This window comes from Elgaria multicarinata, chromosome 8 (genome assembly GCF_023053635.1).
Source record: "Elgaria multicarinata webbii isolate HBS135686 ecotype San Diego chromosome 8, rElgMul1.1.pri, whole genome shotgun sequence".
Taxonomy (NCBI): domain Eukaryota; kingdom Metazoa; phylum Chordata; class Lepidosauria; order Squamata; family Anguidae; genus Elgaria; species Elgaria multicarinata.
In genome coordinates, this window is record NC_086178.1 from 77,374,786 (window position 1) to 77,395,752 (window position 20,967).

Genomic DNA, 20,967 nt, shown 5'->3' on the forward strand with positions numbered 1-20,967 from the left:
CTTTTCCAATCTGATGCTAGAGTTCGCTGTGGCATCTAATCCCATATCTAATTCTTTTTTATATTCATGGAATGGTCCTGCAAAAGCATGACATCAATTAACACTAATATGAAGAAGGAAGTAGAAGTTTAAATCCAGAATGGGGAGGCTTTTACATTTACTGTTAAAGGAGGCAAACCCATTTGCATTATCTAAAATACGTCACCCACTCAGTATGGAACAAGTAACTTGAAACACCACAATGAAACAAATCACAAAAATATTTCAACTGAATATTCTCCTGGATCAGAATTCAGGAAAAATAAGCTTACAGCATTAAAATCACCCCAGAGCTAGTAACAAGTGGTGCTTTTGGCAATCTAGAGAAGCTGACATAACTGAAACCAGTTTATGATGATATTATTCTATATTAATATAAAAAGTAATATTTAATGTGTGCATAAAGGTTGTTCGTGTCTTGTGGCTCTTGAACTTTTGAAGGTTGTGGTCTGTGTTTTAATATATTATTTGTTATTAGGAATGGGGAAAATTTCATCTGGTCCACATTTTAAAGTGAACCAACCTGTTTCACATTTCCCAAGCTAATATGTGAAGCAGAAAACAATTATCTTTTGGATTTTTGCAGTTCTCCGAATTGTAATGCAATTCTCCTTACAGAAAATGCATAAAAGTATGCATTAAGGAAAACAGCATACATGGGGAAATTGCTTGCAAAAACTACACACAAAAATGTGTATGGAAATAAATGTGACTTCTGTATGAATGTGAAACTGACATGGAAACTGAAAAGGGCCAAAATAGACAGATCCACCCATTCCTATTTTATATTCAGTGTGCATGTTTTGTTTGTTGCCCACAATGAATCTTCAGGATGGGAGTAGATTGAAATAAATAAAATAATTCATCCCATGCCTACCCATGCTTATTCAAATTAACTTTGAAGTAATATGTTTAGGGCGCAATCCCATGCACGTTTAGACAGAAAAAAAAAGTCTTACAACATTCCCTATAAAATAAACATTCCCTATAAAATAAATATATACAAATGTTAAGGAAATATGTTAAATATATTACCATTACTTGGAAGTAAATCCTTTGAAACCAAGCTAGTTTTACTTTAATGGAAATACGTTTAGCTTTGGAGAAGCTTTCTCTCTAACACTTTAGCCAAGGTATTTCTGTGCTTCAATGTAAGCCTTGCATCACATTTATCCCAAGAAGTTTAAAATAAAATGCAAGGTAATTTTTGGTACTGTTTTCTCCTAGATTACTTAGAGAGATATCAATTGATGGAAGAATTGACATAAGGTTGTTGTTGTTGGGATCAATCTTTCAAGAGCTGTGCCAGATTTTTAGGAACTGGCCCTATAGAGAAATTCAAACACTTAGTGCACAATCCTATATACAAAAAAGTCCCAGTATACTGGGTGCTGTAGGTCTCCCCCCACCAAACATGCATAGTATTTAATTGTGAAATGCCAGTGGCACAATTTTGTTTTCCCTCCTGTAGACATTGGGCATGTCTACAACAGCTCTATATCCTGGGGTAGTCCCTGGATCGACCCTGTGCATCCACATTACACAAAGGGATACCAGGGACAACCCCTCAATTTTCCCGGGATAACTGGTTCCCCAGTTACCCAATTTTTCCCACAGTCCTGGGACTGTCCTGAGACTGCAGGAGGTGTGGGCACCCGTCCTGCCTGGTGCCCGCTTACTTGCAAGTAAGCGCAGCACCAGAAATGGAGACGGGCAGCGTGGCTTTGTGCCCATCAGGGGAGGAGGGTAGCAGCAATTTTGCCACCCTTGGGATGGCAGGGGGCGGGTTTGGGGAGAAAGTGTTTTTTGTTGTTGGCGTGGGGCCTTGCTGTTGCAGGACTAGCCCCACTGCTTCCCCACACCAAATGGCAGCCAGCACATCCTGTTTCCTCCCAAGATCTCACGTGCCACGTGTGAATCCAGGGGGAGGATCTCGTGATCAGCATATCACAAGATCCTCCCCCCTCTCTCCCTAAGTGTAGACATGCCCTGTGTTAAAAGGGCAACATGGCCTGAAAGGTTTGTTAGAAATTTGTCTTATAATTTAATAAATTAAGTGCCAAGCCTAACAGGTAGGAAGTCTGCCCTGTATCCTATGTTTACTTATTGCTTTCATCTAGTTAGCCAGAAGCTTTGAAGATGGTCTGTTAATAGATCCTACCTTCTTACTGATTCCATCTTTCAAAATAAATACATAGTTAAAGATTTTTGGTGTAGCTTATGAATCCAAATAGGTATGCTTGCAAGCTAGCATCAGCAACTTTTATCTGCAGCCTGATCCATGACAAGTTAATTACACCACTTATGCAGCAACTGCACAGATGCTCTATAGGAAGCTATAGTAGTTATACTGTAACTTGTGTTACTGTGGCTACTTTATCTCCTGATAACTCTGTAATTAACTTGTCACCACTGTTTAATGCTTAACGTATGTAGAGAATCAGTTAATGGCATCACTAAAGCAATAGTAGCCTGGAGGAGCAGCTCATGCCCACTGGGAAGGCTATCAGGGATTGCTTAAACACAAAACACCCGGGCCTGACCTGGAAATGCATTAGGAAGCTTGTTTGTTAGGAAGCTTTGGATAGAATGTTAAGAATGTTACTGATACAAACAGCTAGTATCCAACAGCTAGTATCTTGAAAGTGCAAGTTTTGGAATCGCATTAACTTCCAACTGCAAAGAGCAGGAATATAATAGATGAATTTCCAGGCTGAGGCAACAGTCCTGTGCCCTCATACCTGGGAGTAAACTCCATTTAGCTTAGGGGGACTTACTTCTGAGTAGAAATGTTCAGGATTGTGCTGTAAAATGAGTTATATAGTTCTGGAGAAATAGTTTTTGTTAATATTACCATGTATGTTATCGTACAGTTAAGAATGTTGCTCTGTCTGAACAATACATAACAACTCCTTATACTACCCTAGAGACTACTAACACAAAAGATGACACCCTAACGCACATGTTGAATGTTAAAAACTCAGGTTATACAGTGGTGGTTTCTCTCAATTAGATCAGAGCTGAATCATAGCCTCATGGGAACAAAATACAAGTTTTTTTCTGCACCATTCTCAAGAGTAGTGAGCCATTCTAGCCATGATGCAGCTGTTTTATAGTGAGTTTTAGTCTTTTGCTGGAAAGAAATTGCTGTGCATTAATAGTGATAAATTTACATGTTTTGAAGAATCCTGTAGAATGAACTAAATCCTCAATGTGTGATAGGTATAAATTCTAAACTGTATATTTGTGAATGCATCATGTACTTTTAAAGATTTCCCGTGTTAGAATAATTTCCTGTTTGAAACACTTGTGTAGTCAGCAAAGTATCCAATGCAGTCTGTATTGCCCATTCCCAGAAGTCGCAGGGTGAAACTGAATGCACGTTCTACCAATAGCACAACTCGTAAAAGCAAGCACTTGTTAAATCTATTTGTTTTTATTATAGACATCGATCTGCCAGTCGCAATAATGCATTTATGGACATTTTTCTGCAAGCACAGCGCTGGTGGCAGTTTTTACTGACAAATTGAGTCATATGGACAGTAGTTCAAAATAAGCTTACTTTATTGACAGATTGTGCAGTTCTCTAGTTCACTGAGTGTTCTTAAGATATCTGGAGTAGCACAAAGAATATAGCAGAAATGTAAGACAACTGGTCTAATTTTTGAAGGGTGGAATCTATAAAACTGATGGAGGGAAGAGCCATGTTTTTCAGTTACTTTACTTGTGCAAACTTTTAAGGTATAATTGTGTTCTGCTGCCACAAGAATAAGAGTTATCTGGGAAACTATTGTGCCAAAAAATACCTTGCATCTCATTGAAGTTATTTGGAATAAATGTGAAGCAGCCTTACACTAAAGTTTAGGAAATCCTAGGAAGTTTAGGAAGTCTTAAAGGTGACCCTTCAAAGCTACAAATACTATGGTTTACAGCCCTTGATTGTGTACTTTAAATGAGTCTGTCTAATCCCCTTTTGAAAGCTACCTGAGGACCAAAACAGGCATGACTTTAAATCTGTCTAGTAATCTCTCTTTTGTTCGTTATTACTCTACAGTTGGTGCAGTGAGCCCAGTCTGGATTTTAAAAGTGCCCGCAGTCCCCCACGCTAAGGTCCTGATCTGAATCAGGGTCCTTGTGTCTATTTTAGAATAAAAATGAAAAAGGTGCAGCTGCTACACACAGATTTAAAGTAATGTGTGTTCTGACCTTAAGGCAGTGGCTATTGTCATGTCTTGTGGTAGAGTGTTCCATGCTGTTTATGGACTGGGTGAAGTACTTTCTTTTTTCTGTCCTGGTAGGAAAGAGGGGGCTTTCACGAATAATTACTATAACCATCTATAGTGGTCTAATATTCTCCAACCTCCTCCATCGCTGGCCCGAATCTTCTTTAAATTAAGAAAGTCCCTAATGATTTACTTTTTCTTGCTACATACTCTAATCCAGAATGAGCAGAAAGTAGATTTAAATGTACTGGTGGAGTTCTGGAGGATTTGCAGGAGATCAACAAGGATTTCTGACTCCCCATTGTTTAATAATTAGGAACAACAAATGGACACCCACCCACCCCACACACATACACAACCTAAATTATACTGTGGAATGCTTGGGGTAACTCCGGTTCCATTAAAAACTCAAAGTAGAAACTGCAAACATGAAGTCTGCCCATCTATATTCTAATTGTTTGATCATTCTGGCTTCCATTTTGGTACCTTTTCTTTTTTTTCCTTGAGTGACCAGAACAGTATGTAGCATTCCAAATGTGGCTGCACCATAGATTTATATGAAGATATTAGGATTACTGGCAGTTCTATTTTAATAACTCTCCTAGCATGCCTTTTTCACTGCCACTGTGTACCATGGGGATGTTTTCATTGAGTTATCTATCTCAATTACAAAATCTCTTTCCTGATTAGTCACCACCAGTTCAAACCCATCATCCAAATGTGCATCACTTTACACTTACATTAAATCTGGTTTGCCATTTTGTTGTCTGGAAATACTTGTTTGGTGCTCTGGTAGTTTGTTTAGGTTTTTATCACCCCAATTTATTTGTGAATCATTAAAAACTTCTTCACCTCACTGCTCATCTTTGACTCTATATATAGATCCTTGGAGGACTCTGCTGTTTTCGTTGCCCTCCATTGCATTAACTGTTGTTCCTATCCATTGTTTCTTGATGTTTAACTATTTATTGATCTATAAGGGGATCCATCCTATTATCCCACTCCTACTAAATTTACCCAGAATACTTTGGTTTAGGACTTTGCTTAAAGATTTTTGGAAAGCATTTTTGACAATGGTTTCCAAATGGCATATCTAAAGTTTCACTTTCTACTTGTCTAAATTGGCAATAAATGACACTGTGTGTGATTAATCCAATCTTCATGTGGGTCTTGGTGCCCATCCGTTTCTGTGACTTAATGTAAATGGTAATGGATATCCTTAGATGTTGCTTAAAGTAATTTACTCAGCTCGTCCTCACATGCTACTAGTTGCAAGAAAATGCCTCATTGTGAGCAACCATTTCTGGATGGAACACAGTGACTACCCATGACAACATTTAACCCAGGTCCAAGTTGCCATAGATGGTTGGCACTCATGAAGACTTAACGGTTCATATTAACATGCTATTTGGATTTTAACTGCAGTCAGATGAAACTGGAGGACATCCAGAATAACCCAATGGAAAACAACTAACAAGTCTTAGAATGTAAGAATATAAGGTTTTATTCTTCAAAGGATTACTTCAAAGAATAAAACTTTATTTTCTTACATCCTGAGACTTTTCCATTGATATTTTAATAACTTAGATTTTAAGATTCACACTAAGGAAAGTTAGTGTGAATCTTAGTAATGTAATCTGCCCTTCCTGTTCTGTGAGGACTATTGGCAACAATGTAGCAATGTTTATATTTTGGAATTTAGTGCATTTAAAGGTCAGATTACATAAATAAAGTAAAGATCGTACTAAGATGGAACACATCAGCAAAATAGTTTTTGTCATTCTTGGAAATCAATAAGGTTTACATTGCTGACTTACATCATGCTAATTGTTCAATGCATGTGCAAACACTATTCCGTCAGCCAATTCTTGTTCATAAATAACATATACTAAGCCTAATATACTAAGGCTTCCTTGTAAATGGAGGTGCTGACTAATCGGTTGTCATTATAATGATATTTAAATTATCTTACGGTGATTTAGATCAATCAGTGTAAGATGCAAGCAATGAAATAATTATCTTCTGTACTTAGTACATTCAGATGCAAGGTACTGCTTCAGCATTTATTTAGAATGCTCCATAGTAGTTGTTGAATAACTTTTCTAGTGTGCAGGAAATGTACAAAGAAGGCTTTCTGAAGAAAAGTTGTCATTATGATAATATTTTAGCAAAAGCTTAGAACATTGGATTACCTAGCAGAGGTCAGATAAATAGTTCCACGTCTTACATTTTAGCTGTCAACAGCGATGAGAGTATTCAACATGTATTCTAAACTTCTTGTAAGTAGATGAATGACAGGCCCCTACCTTCCTGTTTTAGTATTTCTAACCTGTCGAGATGGTACTATATCTCTTAGTTGCTTTCATCATTGTGGAGACATCCTTGCAGTTAAAGGTTTTATTCACAACCTGCTATAAGAAACTAGGACACACCTGTGAATCTTTCAAGACCAATATTGGGCTTATTCAGACAACACACTAAGCCATCATTAGGCCGCTATTTCTTTTGCAGCAAATAGTAGTGTGTTAAACCATGGTTATGTAGCCACCATGGTTAGGAATGGTCCACATGACACGCTAAACTATAATGTGTAGCTTGAAATACTTAACCACCATGTCATCTGAATGGGCTCATAATCTATCGGGATTGGTAGCAGCTCTCCATGGTTTCAGGCAGAAGTCTTCATTAGATATGGTTAATACCTGAGAATGATGAGATCCTTACAAATAGCAATCCCATATCAAGTTTTCACCTTATCCTCAGTTCAACTTACTTGTCTCTAATTCATTCTTGTAATTAATGTAAGTATCGGACTTGTTGATATTGAAGTATCATTTTTAAATACCTTTAAAGGTATTGGCCAGATCTCTAGGCCCAGTCCTAGAGTTTCATAATTTGTTAAACTTGTTTGTGATCATCTCCAACAGCTTGTCTTCATAAATATCAGTAAAATACACATGTAAAAAAACTTACTGCATCCTTGAGGGGATACACTTGGATAAGAGAGTGTGCTATATTTGAAGGGAAAGTTTGCAATATCTTACATAATGCCTATGAAAATAGTGATAGGGGGTATGTCTATTCCTTGGAAAGGTAAGTTTGATGACTACCAAAGTTTGATGTGTGTCTCGCTATAAAGGTGCTAGTATGCAAACTTACTGACAACTAGTCCCATTGACTTACCTTCTTTATCAGGCCTGTGTCTCCTGGGTGTAAACATCATTCTGTGCCACAAAGTAAATTACATATTTTGGCTCTACTTGGCACTAAGTTCCTATAGTATAAAAGGCAAGGTTAGAGATAGAGTGGAACTTTCGTAAGAACAATTCATAGATTTCCCCCAGTGGGGTTAAGATGGAGCAAGTGCAAATATATGTGGTTTATGGATTGCTGCCTAAGCTACAGCTCTCTGAAATTGGAGCTAGATGGTAGAAATGTTCTTGAATAGGAAGGATACGAAGATTGCTGCCATAATTATTGCAAATAAAACAGTCCTCTGTTAGTGGATATGCTTTGTTTTATATTGCACCATTAATATTTAAAATGTGGATTTGAATTCTTTTCAGTTACCTCCGTTTAGTGGTTGTTGATAATTCCACAGTGAGAGTCTCTAAGAATATGATTAACCCTGAGGGTCATCTTATAATGTAATTATTAATGATTGATTCTGTTTATCCTTGAAATCAATATAAAAGCAAAATTGCTTGGCATATATTTGGGTTTGATTCCTTACATTTGGTAAACACAACAACTAGTGTTGGCTTTATATATGAAAACACATTTGAGGCATATGGAAGTGTGTGGCTTAGTTTTTAAATACTTACGGCAATATGTGGTGGTTCTTATATGACATATGTTAATATGGCCAATAGTGTAACATCTCCTGCCACTAATAGTTATGGTGGGGATGTATAGTAATTGATCTTCCTGGGAGTGCTGTAATGTAAAAACAATTCAGGCTGTTTGAAGTATATTTTACAAGTGTGCATTGGGCCTTTGGGATGTTACATTGAAAAACCCAATTGTACAGTTACCATGGGAACCCAATTAGAATAGATTGCTTGGGTTTTTTAGTCTTTTCATCTTGACCAAAAATCTAATGTACTTTAAATGTTTTCATATGGAATTTTATTCATAGTCTGGATTGATGTAATAATAGCTTTTATTTGAATACTAAAATCACACAGTATTGAGCATTCTGTGTTATCAGGGTTTCCCTGCTCCATTGCAGAAAAATAATAGTTTGGTATATGCACATATATTTAAACCGTGTTAACTGTGGTAGGTTTCCTTTTTATTGTGGTCAAATTTAGTGATTTTTAAACTGCTTTGGCAATTTTGAAAAAAGGTAGACAAGACTGATGAGTTGCCTGTTTGTGGTAAGACTCTTCCCCTATTTGGAGGACTAAGTTGAATAGTTCCAAATATTTAGCTGCTTTAAAACAGAAGGGAAGGGAAGGCTCACCTGTCCAGAGAGGACAGGACAGGAAGCAAGGGCATTACATTGCTGGAAAGTAAATATAGGTTAAACATTCGTAAGATATGTAAGAATAGTTCAGCAGTGGAAAGAGCTGCTAAGGGAAGTGGTGATCTTTCCTTCCTGGAGGTTTTCAGGAAAACAGTATATCAGTTGGAATGTTTGTTTTATCTTTGGTAGCAGGAGGAGGGAGCCCCTGCATATCCCACACTATTTTGAAATCTGAATAACAACAACAGTACCTATCAGTTAAAACTCTCCATAGATAACTACACCTAGATTTGTGGGGATCTGTGAGGAACATGTAAACAAAGAAATATAGAGCACTTTAATGGTGGTTTTAGAAAGATGCCTTTCAAATATTCTGATTTCAGCCATATTTACTGCTCTTTCTCTCATGCTGGGATCTCTCTTAGTGGCAAGCTAAGGCACTTCTAATGTCCAGCTGTGAACGCAGAGCTGCAGCTTGCTTTGGAACAGATTCCCAACATCATTCCTTGATCTACCAAGCAGAGAATGCTCTCAACCTCAGTCGCTTTGCCAAATAGCAACACAGCTCTTGGAACTGTGTCTGCCTGTGTGAATTGTTAAAGCATCCATGACATTTCAAGCCAACCAAATGGCTAAGAAAAAATTATGACTCCTTACTGAGAGATGCTATCAATTTTCTGAAACCAAGATTCCTTTCTGCTGCTTTTAAAAAGTGCTTATGCTCATATTTGTTCAGAATTGTCTATCCCCTGTGTGGAAAGGCCAGAAGAGCGCTGTCAGATTTCTCCTTTGCATAGACAAGTGGAACTTGCAACAAAATGTTGTTATGTGGATACTCCCTTTCAGGGTTTTAGCTGTGCTTTCTTTCAGGATACTCCACACACCCCATTTTCTATTCCTCACAACAATTAGCAAGCGTTTCATACCCATTGAGTATTGGGCTCTTTTGGGCTCAGCGAACTGAGTTTGCTATTAGTATACTATATTTTGATGACACAAAGTGCATGCGATAGTTGAATTGGGAGAATTTTCTGGACTTGTGCGGCTGAGTTGACTGTCTGCATCAGGATATCAGAAGAGGCTTTCAGTGGCATGTTGGACGACATATATATTAGTACTGTGCTGAACTTTTCTATCTGTTTATTTTTGACTACTTGCTGTGTGTGAGCCTAAAAGAAATCGCAACCAAAAGTTGTGGGAAGGGGTGCAAGTTACAGTAAGCACTGAAGACTTGCACCCAGAGACATTCCTCTGAAAGAGGCAGAAAAATTATTGCCTTTTCTTGAGGGAAGTAAAGAGGTTGTACAAAGGAAATGGGATGCAGCACAATTCTAATGTATACCTGTGACTGAGAAAGCTAATATACCTGTTTTAATTTGAGAGTGACCTAGCGAAGAATCTATTGATGTGACAGCCAGGAGTGCCTACTATCAGCTTTGGCTGATAGGCCAGCTGCGCCCCTTCCTAGAGTTGGAAGACCTAAAGACAGTAGTTCATGCTCTGGTAACTTGGAGGCTCAACTTCTGTAATGCGCTCTACATAGGACTACCTTTGTGCCTAGTCCAGAAACTTCAACTAGTTCAAAAATATGGCAGCCAGGTTGGTCAGGAGTACACCTAGGGGTGACCATGTTACACCAATTTTAAAATCACTTCACTGGCTGACATTTTTTGGCTTTATACTTCTGGGTGAAGTATAAAGTGTTGGTTATTACCTTTATTACCTACATGGTTTGGGTCCAGGTTACCTGCAGGATCACCTTCTCCCGTACAATCTGCCCGCACACTCAGGTCCTCTGGGAAGAATTTACTTCAGTTAGCGAAAACTAGGCTGACATCCATTACCCAGAGGATCTTCTCTTTTGCTGCTCCCAGACTGTGGAATGGCCTACTGGGAGAGATTCGCCAACTTAACAGTCTTTCTGAATTTAAAAAAGGTATAAAGACTCATCTCTTCTGGCAGGCCTACCCAGTCGAATTTTAAGATGTCTGACTGTTACTTTAGTTTTATATGTTTTAATCAGTTTTATGTATTTTATAGTATTTTTGTATTTGATGTTGTTTCCCACCTCAATCCAGAGGGAGAGGTGGGTAATAAATATATTATTATTGTTGTTGTTGTTGTCGTCGCTGTTCTTCTGCATGTACTTACTCATATATAACAGAAGAAAAAGTCATATATACAAAGAAGGGTACTTTGTGCAGGAGAAAGAAATGCAGCAATTTCTGGAAAGAAATAGCTTTCATCCTGGGTTAATGATGTCTCTTGCCCCAGGCACATTTGCATTGTATTGCCCCCACTAGCTGTACTGAGCAGAACAGCTGGTGGACTGGAGGCTCTAGCTTCATGGTTATATCTGTTCTATATTTGTTTCCTATGCTAACTAATGTCTTTGCAAATTGGTGTTACCTTTACAGTCTGCTGGCAGAAGGGGTGCATGTGTGTACAATGACTTTGACCTAGTTCGTACAGTGGTGGTGAATCTGTTTCAGGGCTTTAATGCTTTCAGACTGCAGATGATTATGGAAGGTGACTTCACAAATTTCTCCATGTAGACAGAAGACCAGACTAGATCTCTTCTCCCTGACATTTAGTTTTCTATATAGAGAACGTTTAGTATAGAAAGTATACTAAACGTTCTATACGTTTAGTATAGAACGTTTAGTTGCTTTACATCCAGTCGGACCGTTTGTCCATCTAGCTCACTATTTTCTGCTTTGATGGCAGTGGCTCTCCAAGGTTGCAAGCAGGGTCTCTCCCCTAGCCCTAGTACTAGATCCTTTGAACTGCAAAGCATGTGCTCTATTTATTTTATTTATTTATTTATTTTATTACATTTATATACCGCCCCCCAGCCGAAGCTCTCTGGGCGGTTTACAACAATTAAAAATAGTAGACAATAAAGTATACAAAAAAATTAAAAAAACATAAAAACAGTATAAAAACAACAACAGTATTATTTTAAAACAACAATTCTGGGGTCCATTAAAACAAACTTAACGTTATTAAATGCTGTTAAAATGCTGTTAAAATTCCTGGGAGAAGAGAAAGGTCTTGACCTGGCGCCGAAAAGATAACAACATTGGCGCCAGGCGAGCCTTATTGGGAAGATCATTCCACAGTCGGGGGGCAACCACTGAGAAGGCCCTCTCCTTTGTTGCCATCCTCCGAGCTTCCCTCGGAGTAGGCACTCGGAGGAGGACCTTAGATGTTGAGCGCAGTGTACGGGTAGGTTCATGTCGGGAGAGGCGTTCCATCAGGTATTGTGGTCCCAAGCCATATAGGGCTTTATAGGTTAAAACCAGCACCTTGAATTGGGCTCGGAAACATATAGGCAGCCAATGCAAGCGGGCCAGAATCGGTGTTATATGCTCAAATCTTCCTGATCCAGTTATCAATCTGGCCGCTGCATTTTGCACAAGCTGCAGTTTCCGGCCCGTCTTCAAAGGCTGCCCCATGTAGAGAGCGTTGCAGTAATCTAATTTGGAAGTTACCAAAGTATGGACAACTGAAGCTAGGTTATCCCTGTCCAGATAGGGGCATAGCTGGGCCACCAACCGAAGTTGGTAGAAGGCACTCCGTGCCACCGAGGCCACCTGTGCCTCAAGTGACAAAGATGGTTCTAGGAGAACCCCCAAGCTACGAACCTGCAACCCCATCCAGAACTGGTTGAACACCCCCCATCCGATCAGAGGAACCACCCACCAGCAGCATCTCAGTCTTGTCTGGATTGAGTTTCAGTTTATTAGCCCTCATCCAGTCCATTGTCACAGCTATTAGTGAGCATTTGGAGGAGCATTCAGTCCCATGAGCCTTGTTTACGGCTTCAGTTGGCACAACCCAAACACAGGTGTAACCATTTCAGTAAGAACTGGGCCTTTGCTTTTTTCTTGGCTTCTCCATTGATCTAGCATGTTTTCACTCCCAGCTTGCGTCCGGCAGAAGGAGTGACAAACTCTGCTCCTTCCTTGCCTAATTTTTCTTTTGCACTTTGAAGGGTATGCATTCGCACCAGAAAGGCAAATGCAGAAAAACTACTTGTGTGAAAGCATGCTAGCTTGCGGTGAGTAGGTCCATTGATGTAAGTTGTCGCGTTTCTCAGGAAACTTCTGCTTTCGATGGGAGGCAAATGATGAGGCTTGCTAGGTAATCTACAGAGCTTTTATTACGCAACAAACATCTCTTCCACCTGAAGAGAGTCTAATCTCTTGGAAACTTCTCCCTAGGCAAAACTATGCAAACTAAGCAAGACAATTGTCTGATCAAGGAGAACAGGAAGCCATTTCCCAAACGCCTGTAATTTCAGAGAGCTTGGTGCAGAGGCAGGTTCTGGCACAATGCTAACCGGACCGACTTTCTCACGCTTTTCTTTCACTCCATGCATTATAGCTTTCGGCGGACGCTAGCATCAGCTAGCTTGTTGGAGCGCTCTCCTCCGGCTTCCCCCTGAGTGTGTAGGATTTGGCCTTGAGGAGATAAGCTCGGGAGAGGGCTGACTCCCAGCTGGTGAATTGCCCATGAGAGCTTTCTTCCCCAGTAGTACAGGCTGGCTGGTGTCTGCCTCTGCCTCCTCTAGTTCCGAATCTGATTCTGATTCGAATCACCTTCTCCCAAAACAGGGGCAGTAGGGTGAGACATGACATAGATGCCTCCAGTCTTCCATTTGAAATTCTAGCTAGAGCTCTTTCTAATTAGCACTAAGATGGGATTGCAGCATGTTGAACTAAGAGTTGATTTTTTTTAACCCCCTCTTTAAGGGAGCAATCCTATGCATGTTTAGATAGAAATAAAGTTCTACAATTCCCAGCATTTCCCAGCTAGCGGATTGTGCCTTGAATTGTTAATGATCACAGGGAAAATTTGAACTTTTTCTTTTACAGGATGTTTGAATCTCATAATTTATTTTAGAAGAACTGCTGCACTGCAAAAATATTTCCCCTCAAGTTAGAAGGAATTATTGTTTCTTGCCTACTTGTTTAAGTAGTCCTCCCTCCATTCATCTGTAAGCACCTGTTCTTTCAGCAACACATAGTTTCCCTGTGGGAAGGTGGGAAAGCAAGAGGACCTTAGTGGAATTGAAAATCATATTTTCCCTTTGGTTAGTCAGTAGAAGAGCTGAAAGGGAAAACAACAGCCTTTCTTGAGTCCACCTCATCACTTGAGATCTAGTACTTGACCTCTGTTATTCCTACTTCTTATCAACCTGTCTTTAAGTGCTACGCTAGGACGCAGGGAATTTTAAATTTGTCCACTAAAAGAAGCTTGCATCTGTTTGATTGAAGGGGTCATTAAGAGATCTTGTTTGATAAATAAAAAAGTCCTTCATTACAGCAACATTGCAAAGTGCATAACGAACTGCTTATTCAGAGTTAGGGTAATAAGATTGTAAGGCAATATCCTATTGCTCATTTTCACCATGCCATTGTAACTTCTCGTTTGGTGGTTTGTAAAAACACGGATGATCATGTAATAAGGAAATGAGAAACAAATGCTGATCAATTTGCTATGTCTCAGAGTCAAGCAATTATTGATTTTAACATTGGGGTGAAAAGGCATTTTGACCTCATCCAAATAGTTAGATTTCAACAGTGTTGCTCTGAAAGGCAGTTGGTAAATACTTTACCAGTAACTTTAAAAAGTACAGTTAATTATCTCCATCAGGTGTTATGTGCACATCAAAATTAATAAGGAACATTTTGGTCGGAGTACATGAAATAGAAAAAGGTCTAGAGCCATGGCTGTAGGTGATCAGCACACTTTGGCTACAGAAATTGAAACGACCTGGAAATAAAACACATGTAAATTCTAGGAAAATAATTTCTGTTCTTACAAAACATCCCTAATTGAACAATTGCAAACAAAGGGCTCAGTCAGTTTTGAGAATTATATGCCTCCCTCCACCCCATTTTATCTCTGAAATCTAGGTCTTGGCTGGTTGCACTACCTGTACTAAATTGGGTTAGCGTGATTGAAAGGGGATATAATTTCTATTCAGGCTGCTCAAAGCTCTTTATTTTTAACACACATTTAACTAAAACACTTGGGAGAAGTCCACTTCTTGTTAAGGATTCAACATCCCCACCCCTCTAATTAAGATCTGAGAATACTCCCTGTACACGTGTCTGACTTAGCAAAGAAAGACCTCCAGCAAACAAAATGAAACTAAGCTTTGTATTCCTAATATTTGGATGACCTTGTACAAATTTGTGGGGTTTTTTTAATCTTCTGTTGCTAAAACTACAAGTTGATAGGGTATGATCTACCACCTTAGAGGCTTTTTGGAGATATATCAGTGTCATTAGATAAGTCCTTTGGCACATGTTTTTGTGCTGTTAGTTTTCACCTTCCTTGCTATGTCAGCATTTTAGACAATGGTTCTAAGTCACCTTACTTTAAAATAGGCTCTACTGAAATAAATGGGACAGGGTCCCAAGTGGTAACTTAACATGGTGTGTACGTATCCACTTGGTAAGCTGGTCATCTAAATTATGCTGCTAAAAGGAGAGAGGAATGTTACTTGACTTCTGGACCCAATAAGAAATCAAGGAAAGCAGAGAAGTGCTAAAATAGTCACCATCAATAGGCAGGACAATTCAGAAGACCTGCTGATTGACTGGTTATATGAATACTATGATAAGTTACTGCTTGGTGAATGGTTGTCTGTATTCACCTTTGGTGGAAAGTAAATATACTTAAAGTTAGGTTATGGGAAACCGCATTGCTGTGAACAGTTATAAAGTTGTTGATTTTTTTAAAAAAGATAGCATAATCGAAACCTGTTTATTTGAAAATAATTTCAAATAATTCCAATGGAACTATCTTTCATGTATTTGTGTTTTAGATTGGGGGATTATGTTTTAGTTGCTGTCTGATGAAAGCAATCTTACAATCTAAATATAACTAAAGTTATAGCCACAGCAGCATTATAGAAAGGTCTCTTAGCATTTCATCGTAATGTTTGTTTTTCTTCACATCTTTCCTTACAACACAGAATACCTTTAGTATACATCTTCTTTAATCTAAGGAAGGAAACAAATATGTATATGGAAAAAGATAAACAGTGCTTAGTAACTATGGTAAAGTATATTTTAAGCAATATTTTTACAGGCTTTCGGATGTGTCTTAAGCTTTTCTGTTATCCTGTGGAACCCTATTCTACAGGGCATGCGATGAGAGAAATCCTCATAATGTCATCTGTTGATTATGACTCATTACAGATGATAGATGACCTAGTGAACTTGAAAATTCCTGTTTGCTTGCAAGAAAAGAAAATTCTCATCCACTGTTTTGGACTGTATGTGTAAAATTCAGAGTCCATTTTGTGTGCGTATGTGATTTTGTATCATAGGATTAATAATAACATGGCCAATGCCATCTTTTAGCAGCTTATGAAATGTATGCTTTTGCATTTTTTCTAATATGTTTCATTTTTCCTTTCTCATAGGCTGAGCTCCTTTGTGTAACGTAACATGGCGTCAAAACTTCATCAAAAAGTAAGTTGCTTTGGAGTGGGGGTGTTGGAAATAGTGCATTTAGGTGCACACACAAAGTAATAATGCTGGAGAAGAATCCGCCTAACATAGTTGGTATCTTTCCCCAGTGTCCAGCAGTCAGTGTTAAGAATCCGGTTGACAAGATTGATGCTGCATTGTAAATCTCAGTAGCTCTGTCATGGTTGGTAACAGGCAGCAGTGGACCTTTCCGCATCACATATCTATCTTCCACAGACCATAACCTAATTGAACATTGCTGTATTTTTAGGGTTAACTGAGCTGTTTTCTACCCTTCTGTGACTAAATGAATCTTTTTTTTAAAAAAAACAAAAAAAACCCCACAAAACCTAAACTTTGTATTTGAATTAATATTATGAGTCAAGGGAATTGATTTAAAACCAATGATTTCTCTGATAAATCTAAACTCAATGATTTCTTTGATAAATCTAAACTCTGTATAGTTAAATGTCAGTTGTTGATATCCGACCTAAGGTGCAACTTACTTTATATAGATCATAGTCAAACTTTTATGTATAGGAAGCATTTGTAGTTATCTTTTCCTTTCCTTTTTTTCTTTTGGTGGTGGTTCATTCATTGTAACTGAGATTTGCAGGCCACATGGCAGCCATAGCGAGCAGATATGGGCAGCTTCGGCATTTTATTAATTTCTGTATTTTTTTATCTGCTTGAGAAAAACAACTTGGTCCATGTTCCCCACCCCACCCAAAAAACCTAGGTAAAACAATAGTCTTAGATTAGGGTTTTAATTTGTATTTCTCTTAATTTCTTCTAATATTTTTATTTCATTACATGTAGAGGCTTTTAAAGTGGAGGCTTTTACACTGTACTATTTCTAAGTGGTTGAAAACATGGTGGTGTCATCTCCTCTCTAGCGGTCTTAATCGTTCCTTTCATTTCTTTAGGAAGAGGTAACTTCAAATCCTTCTATTTATTTATTTTATTTATTACATTTTTATACCGCCCAATAGCCGAAGCTCTCTGGGCGGTTCACAAAAATGAAAACCACAATAAAACAACCAGACAGGTTAAAAATACAATTACAAAATACAGTACAAAAAGCACAACCAGGATAAAACCACACAGCAAAATTGATATAAGATTAAAATACAGAGTTAAAACAGTAAGATTTAAATTTAAGTTAAAATTAAGTGTTACAATATTGAGAGAATAAAAAGGTCTTCAGCTGGCGACGAAAGCAGTACAGTGTAGGCGCCAGGCAGACCTCTCTGGGGAGCTCATTCCACAATCGGGGTGCCACAGCAGAGAAAGCCCTCCTCCTAGTAGCCACCTGCCTCACTTCCTTTGGCAGGGGCTCATGGAGAAGGGCTCCTGTAGATGATCTTAAGGTCCGGGCAGGTACATATGGGAGGAGGCGTTCCTTCAAATAACCTGGCCCCAAACTGTTTAGGGCTTTAAATGTCAATACCAGCACTTTGAATCGGGCCCGGACCGACTTCTCAGCTTGTGTGGTGTGGACATGGATCTTGGGAGAGGTAGCCAAATGAGAATCCTCTCAAAAATGGAGCACACATTTTCTGCTTTTTGTAATATTTAAAGATGTTCTCATGGCTACCAACTACTCCCTCTCTCTCCATCTCTGAGAATACATATAACATTTATTTCAGCTTAGGATCATACAAGTATTGTGAATAGAATTTAGCTGAGATGCCAGTTATTGTAGGACTATTTGTTTATCTTTATTTTGAAGATGACTATGGAAATAGTCCTATTTGTTTACAAGCAGATTCTAGTGCTTCCTATAGCTTAGTTTAAAGGAGAGTGTTGTTAATAGCGTTACCCATATTGCTTGGATGATTTTTTTTTATTGTTATTCTCTAGTTCTGACTCCTCAGGTGTAGCTATTTTAGTATTATAGAAGATGATGGATGATGCAGGAAAGTTTCTTTTGAAGCACTTCTGATATTGTGCAATGCACTTGGGGGTCAGCTGCACTTGACTGATGCATGATTTATCTGATGTCCCTGCCACTTTCTGAGATAAAGCTGCTATTTTATCAAAAATGCCAGCAACTGTGACTTAGAATTTATATGCCTTCTTTTTCAAATAATTTCTCTGATTATTTTCCGGTATGGCAATAAAATGATAGAGGTAATTGCACACAAATGTGAGATAGTACCAAAATACAATAAAATTAACCTGAATTAGCTTGACTTGTCGATGAAGTATTTATGAAATGTATTTTTGCAATAAGGGAGACCAATATTATAGCTGGAAGGTGAGTTATTGCCTTAATGTAATACAGTTTGAAATTTTAAAAAGAGACTGTTACAGTTGAGGGTGATTGTGCTTTTGAAATTAAGTTGAAGTGATTCTTATAATTGGCAGCAATAATGCATTGCAAAGGTAATATCTTTTATTGTGTTATGCCTAGTTGCATTATCTCTTAGTTTGGTTTGAGCTTCTCGGAGAACATAAGAAACATTTCTTTGAAATTTTGTGGATTTTGATAACAGAACATCCTGTGAAATATTATGCAGTTTTGATTATAAACCTTACCACTCCGTTTCATACCTGAAAAACTGCTTTTTGGTTTCAATTAAATCTGGGGGGAAATTCACAAGTTTTATTTCATCAGGTTTTCCTAGTTTTGTTAGCTTCTGGATATATGTGTATAAAAAAAAGTACAGAAGGAGACAATCCTGAACTTTGTCCTAGATATAATGGCCACCAGAGGCAGGGGAAAACCTATCCTTGAGGAGCCTTGATGGCAGAGATATCTGTACTTGAGTTGCGCTGGGACCAGAGATATACTTGTGCTACATTGGTGGAACCAGTGGCATGTTTAAAGGGTGCTCAGGCCAAGAGGGGACAGGAGGAACACACATGAAGAAATACAAAACATGTTGTAAACACCACAATCGGGCTAGGTCAGTGACAATGTCCACATGACAGGGGCAGCTCCCCCTCCCTGCATCACTAGAGGCATAGCGATGCCATGGCACTGGGTGTGTTTGGACGACATGTTAGCCAACCTTGCCCTCAGACACCACTCTACGGTTGACTATTTTCATGGTGCACTTGGGCGGCATGCAAATAAATCCACCATTGAGTAGGCCATAAGGGCAGGGTTCGCTTTTGCTCTCCCCCCCTCCCCACTGAATGGCAGCACTGGTTCCCCCTTACCTAATCGGGGTGCCACCATTCCATGGGAAGGGGAAGAGGAGTTCCCCCTCCTTGCTGCAGGGTCACCCACAGTGCGTGTCCCCCACAGCTGCAAAAACTGGCAGGCAGATCTCCTGAGGAGATCTGCCTGCCTTTTCTTCTGGCAGTGGCTGCAGAGGGGGGACGGGTCGCCGCTGGAGCCATAGAAACAAGAAAGGGGATGGCTCTAGCAACTGTTGCTAGAGCCGCTTTCTTCCTTGTTTCTATGGCTTCGGCGGTAGCACATCTCTCTTTGCAGCCGCCGCCGCAACAACTAGCAGCCAGTTCTCAGGAGGAAGTTCCTCTGACTCCTTGCTGCAGTCAGAAGGAGGCAGGGCAGCCCCCACCGGGAAAGGATGCTGCGCGATCAGATCACGCAGCATCCCAGGGTTCCCCCTCCTTGCTGCAGCAGGCACCTGCAGCAGCCAGGAGGCAGGGGGAGCCCCTGCCGGAGATGCACGAGCTGCGGAGCTTGTAACCTTCCACGTTAGCTTCTGATGTTACTGGACAAACAAGCAGAGGCATCCCATCTCCTGTGAGGAGATGGGATCAGATCAATGTCAGGAGATGGGATCAGATCAATGCGCTGCCTCCTTGTTGCTGTGGCAGCGGCTGCCGCAGTAAGAACCAGCAGGCAGATCTCCTGACAGCGTCCCCCCAAGCTTGGCATGGCAACAAATCATGAATGGAGGGCAGGATGCAGGAGGGTGCACTCGCTCTTCCTGCACCCAGTCCTCATTTGCAGCAAAGTGCTGGGGACAAGGAGCAGCGGCACTTTGTGGTGTACAAGGAGGGCATGGTGGAAGGATATCTCCCATGGTTTGTCGTTACGTGTCAAGCTGCGGGAGACATCGTTTGCCCTGTCCTGCGAATCATTTGGAAATCTGCTTGAGGGAATGAAAGGACCTCCTTCCATCTTCTCGAGCCGGTATCCAGATGGATCGTCTGGTGGGGAGGAGGGCAGGGAACACGCACGTGGGGTGTTGCGATTGGTGGTGCCCCTCCAAGGGACAGTACGATCAGTGGCTCCCGAAGTGCTTCCCGAGATGGGATTATTTACCTGCAGCTCTTGCCTCGCGACTCTGTAAGTATGTGAAATAATCAACGGAGCTCGCCACACGACACAATAACCAATGATTTTGCAGAGAGTCAACTCTGCAAATGGTTGATTGTTTGCATTGGTTATTTCGTGGAAATAATCAACCGTGGCGTGTTTTTCCCCCAACAGATGACACAATAATCCCCCGGGGGGCGGGACTATTTAAGCAACTATTGCTTACATAGTCCACTGTTGACTAACATGTCTTCCAAACTGAGTCACTGTCACTCCAGCCCCAGTGGCGCAGTTAGCAATCCCCACGTGTTGCTCCTCTCCCAACTGGGTATTCCCTATACCCTAGCGACAGTACCCATCCCATATGACACCAGCTCCACGTTAGGAACACTTCCATCTATTGCAAATTTGTCTTGTCATTGAGCTTGCAAGGATATAGGAGCAAGTAGGTTAACAAACCCACAGAGGAACAGCCAGGAGCATCCTCATCACTACTGCAAGTTATGG

At 39.8% G+C, this 20,967-nt stretch overlaps 1 protein-coding gene across 6 annotated transcripts in view; it reads left to right on the top strand.

The window, feature by feature from the left end:
* The window catches only part of MGMT (O-6-methylguanine-DNA methyltransferase), a 226,452-nt gene that overhangs the window by 6,445 nt on the left and 199,040 nt on the right, over positions 1 to 20,967 (top strand). For 5 of the 6 annotated variants that reach the window (XM_063132818.1, XM_063132822.1, XM_063132817.1 and 2 more), the window contains exon 2: positions 16,175 to 16,223. In XM_063132818.1, coding sequence (XP_062988888.1) covers positions 16,200 to 16,223 — 24 coding nt within the window. In that variant the 5' untranslated portion in view covers positions 16,175 to 16,199. Of the gene's footprint in view, positions 1 to 3,135; positions 3,155 to 16,174; positions 16,224 to 20,967 lie in introns of those variants that run through there. The other variant, XM_063132820.1, reaches the window with a different exon arrangement.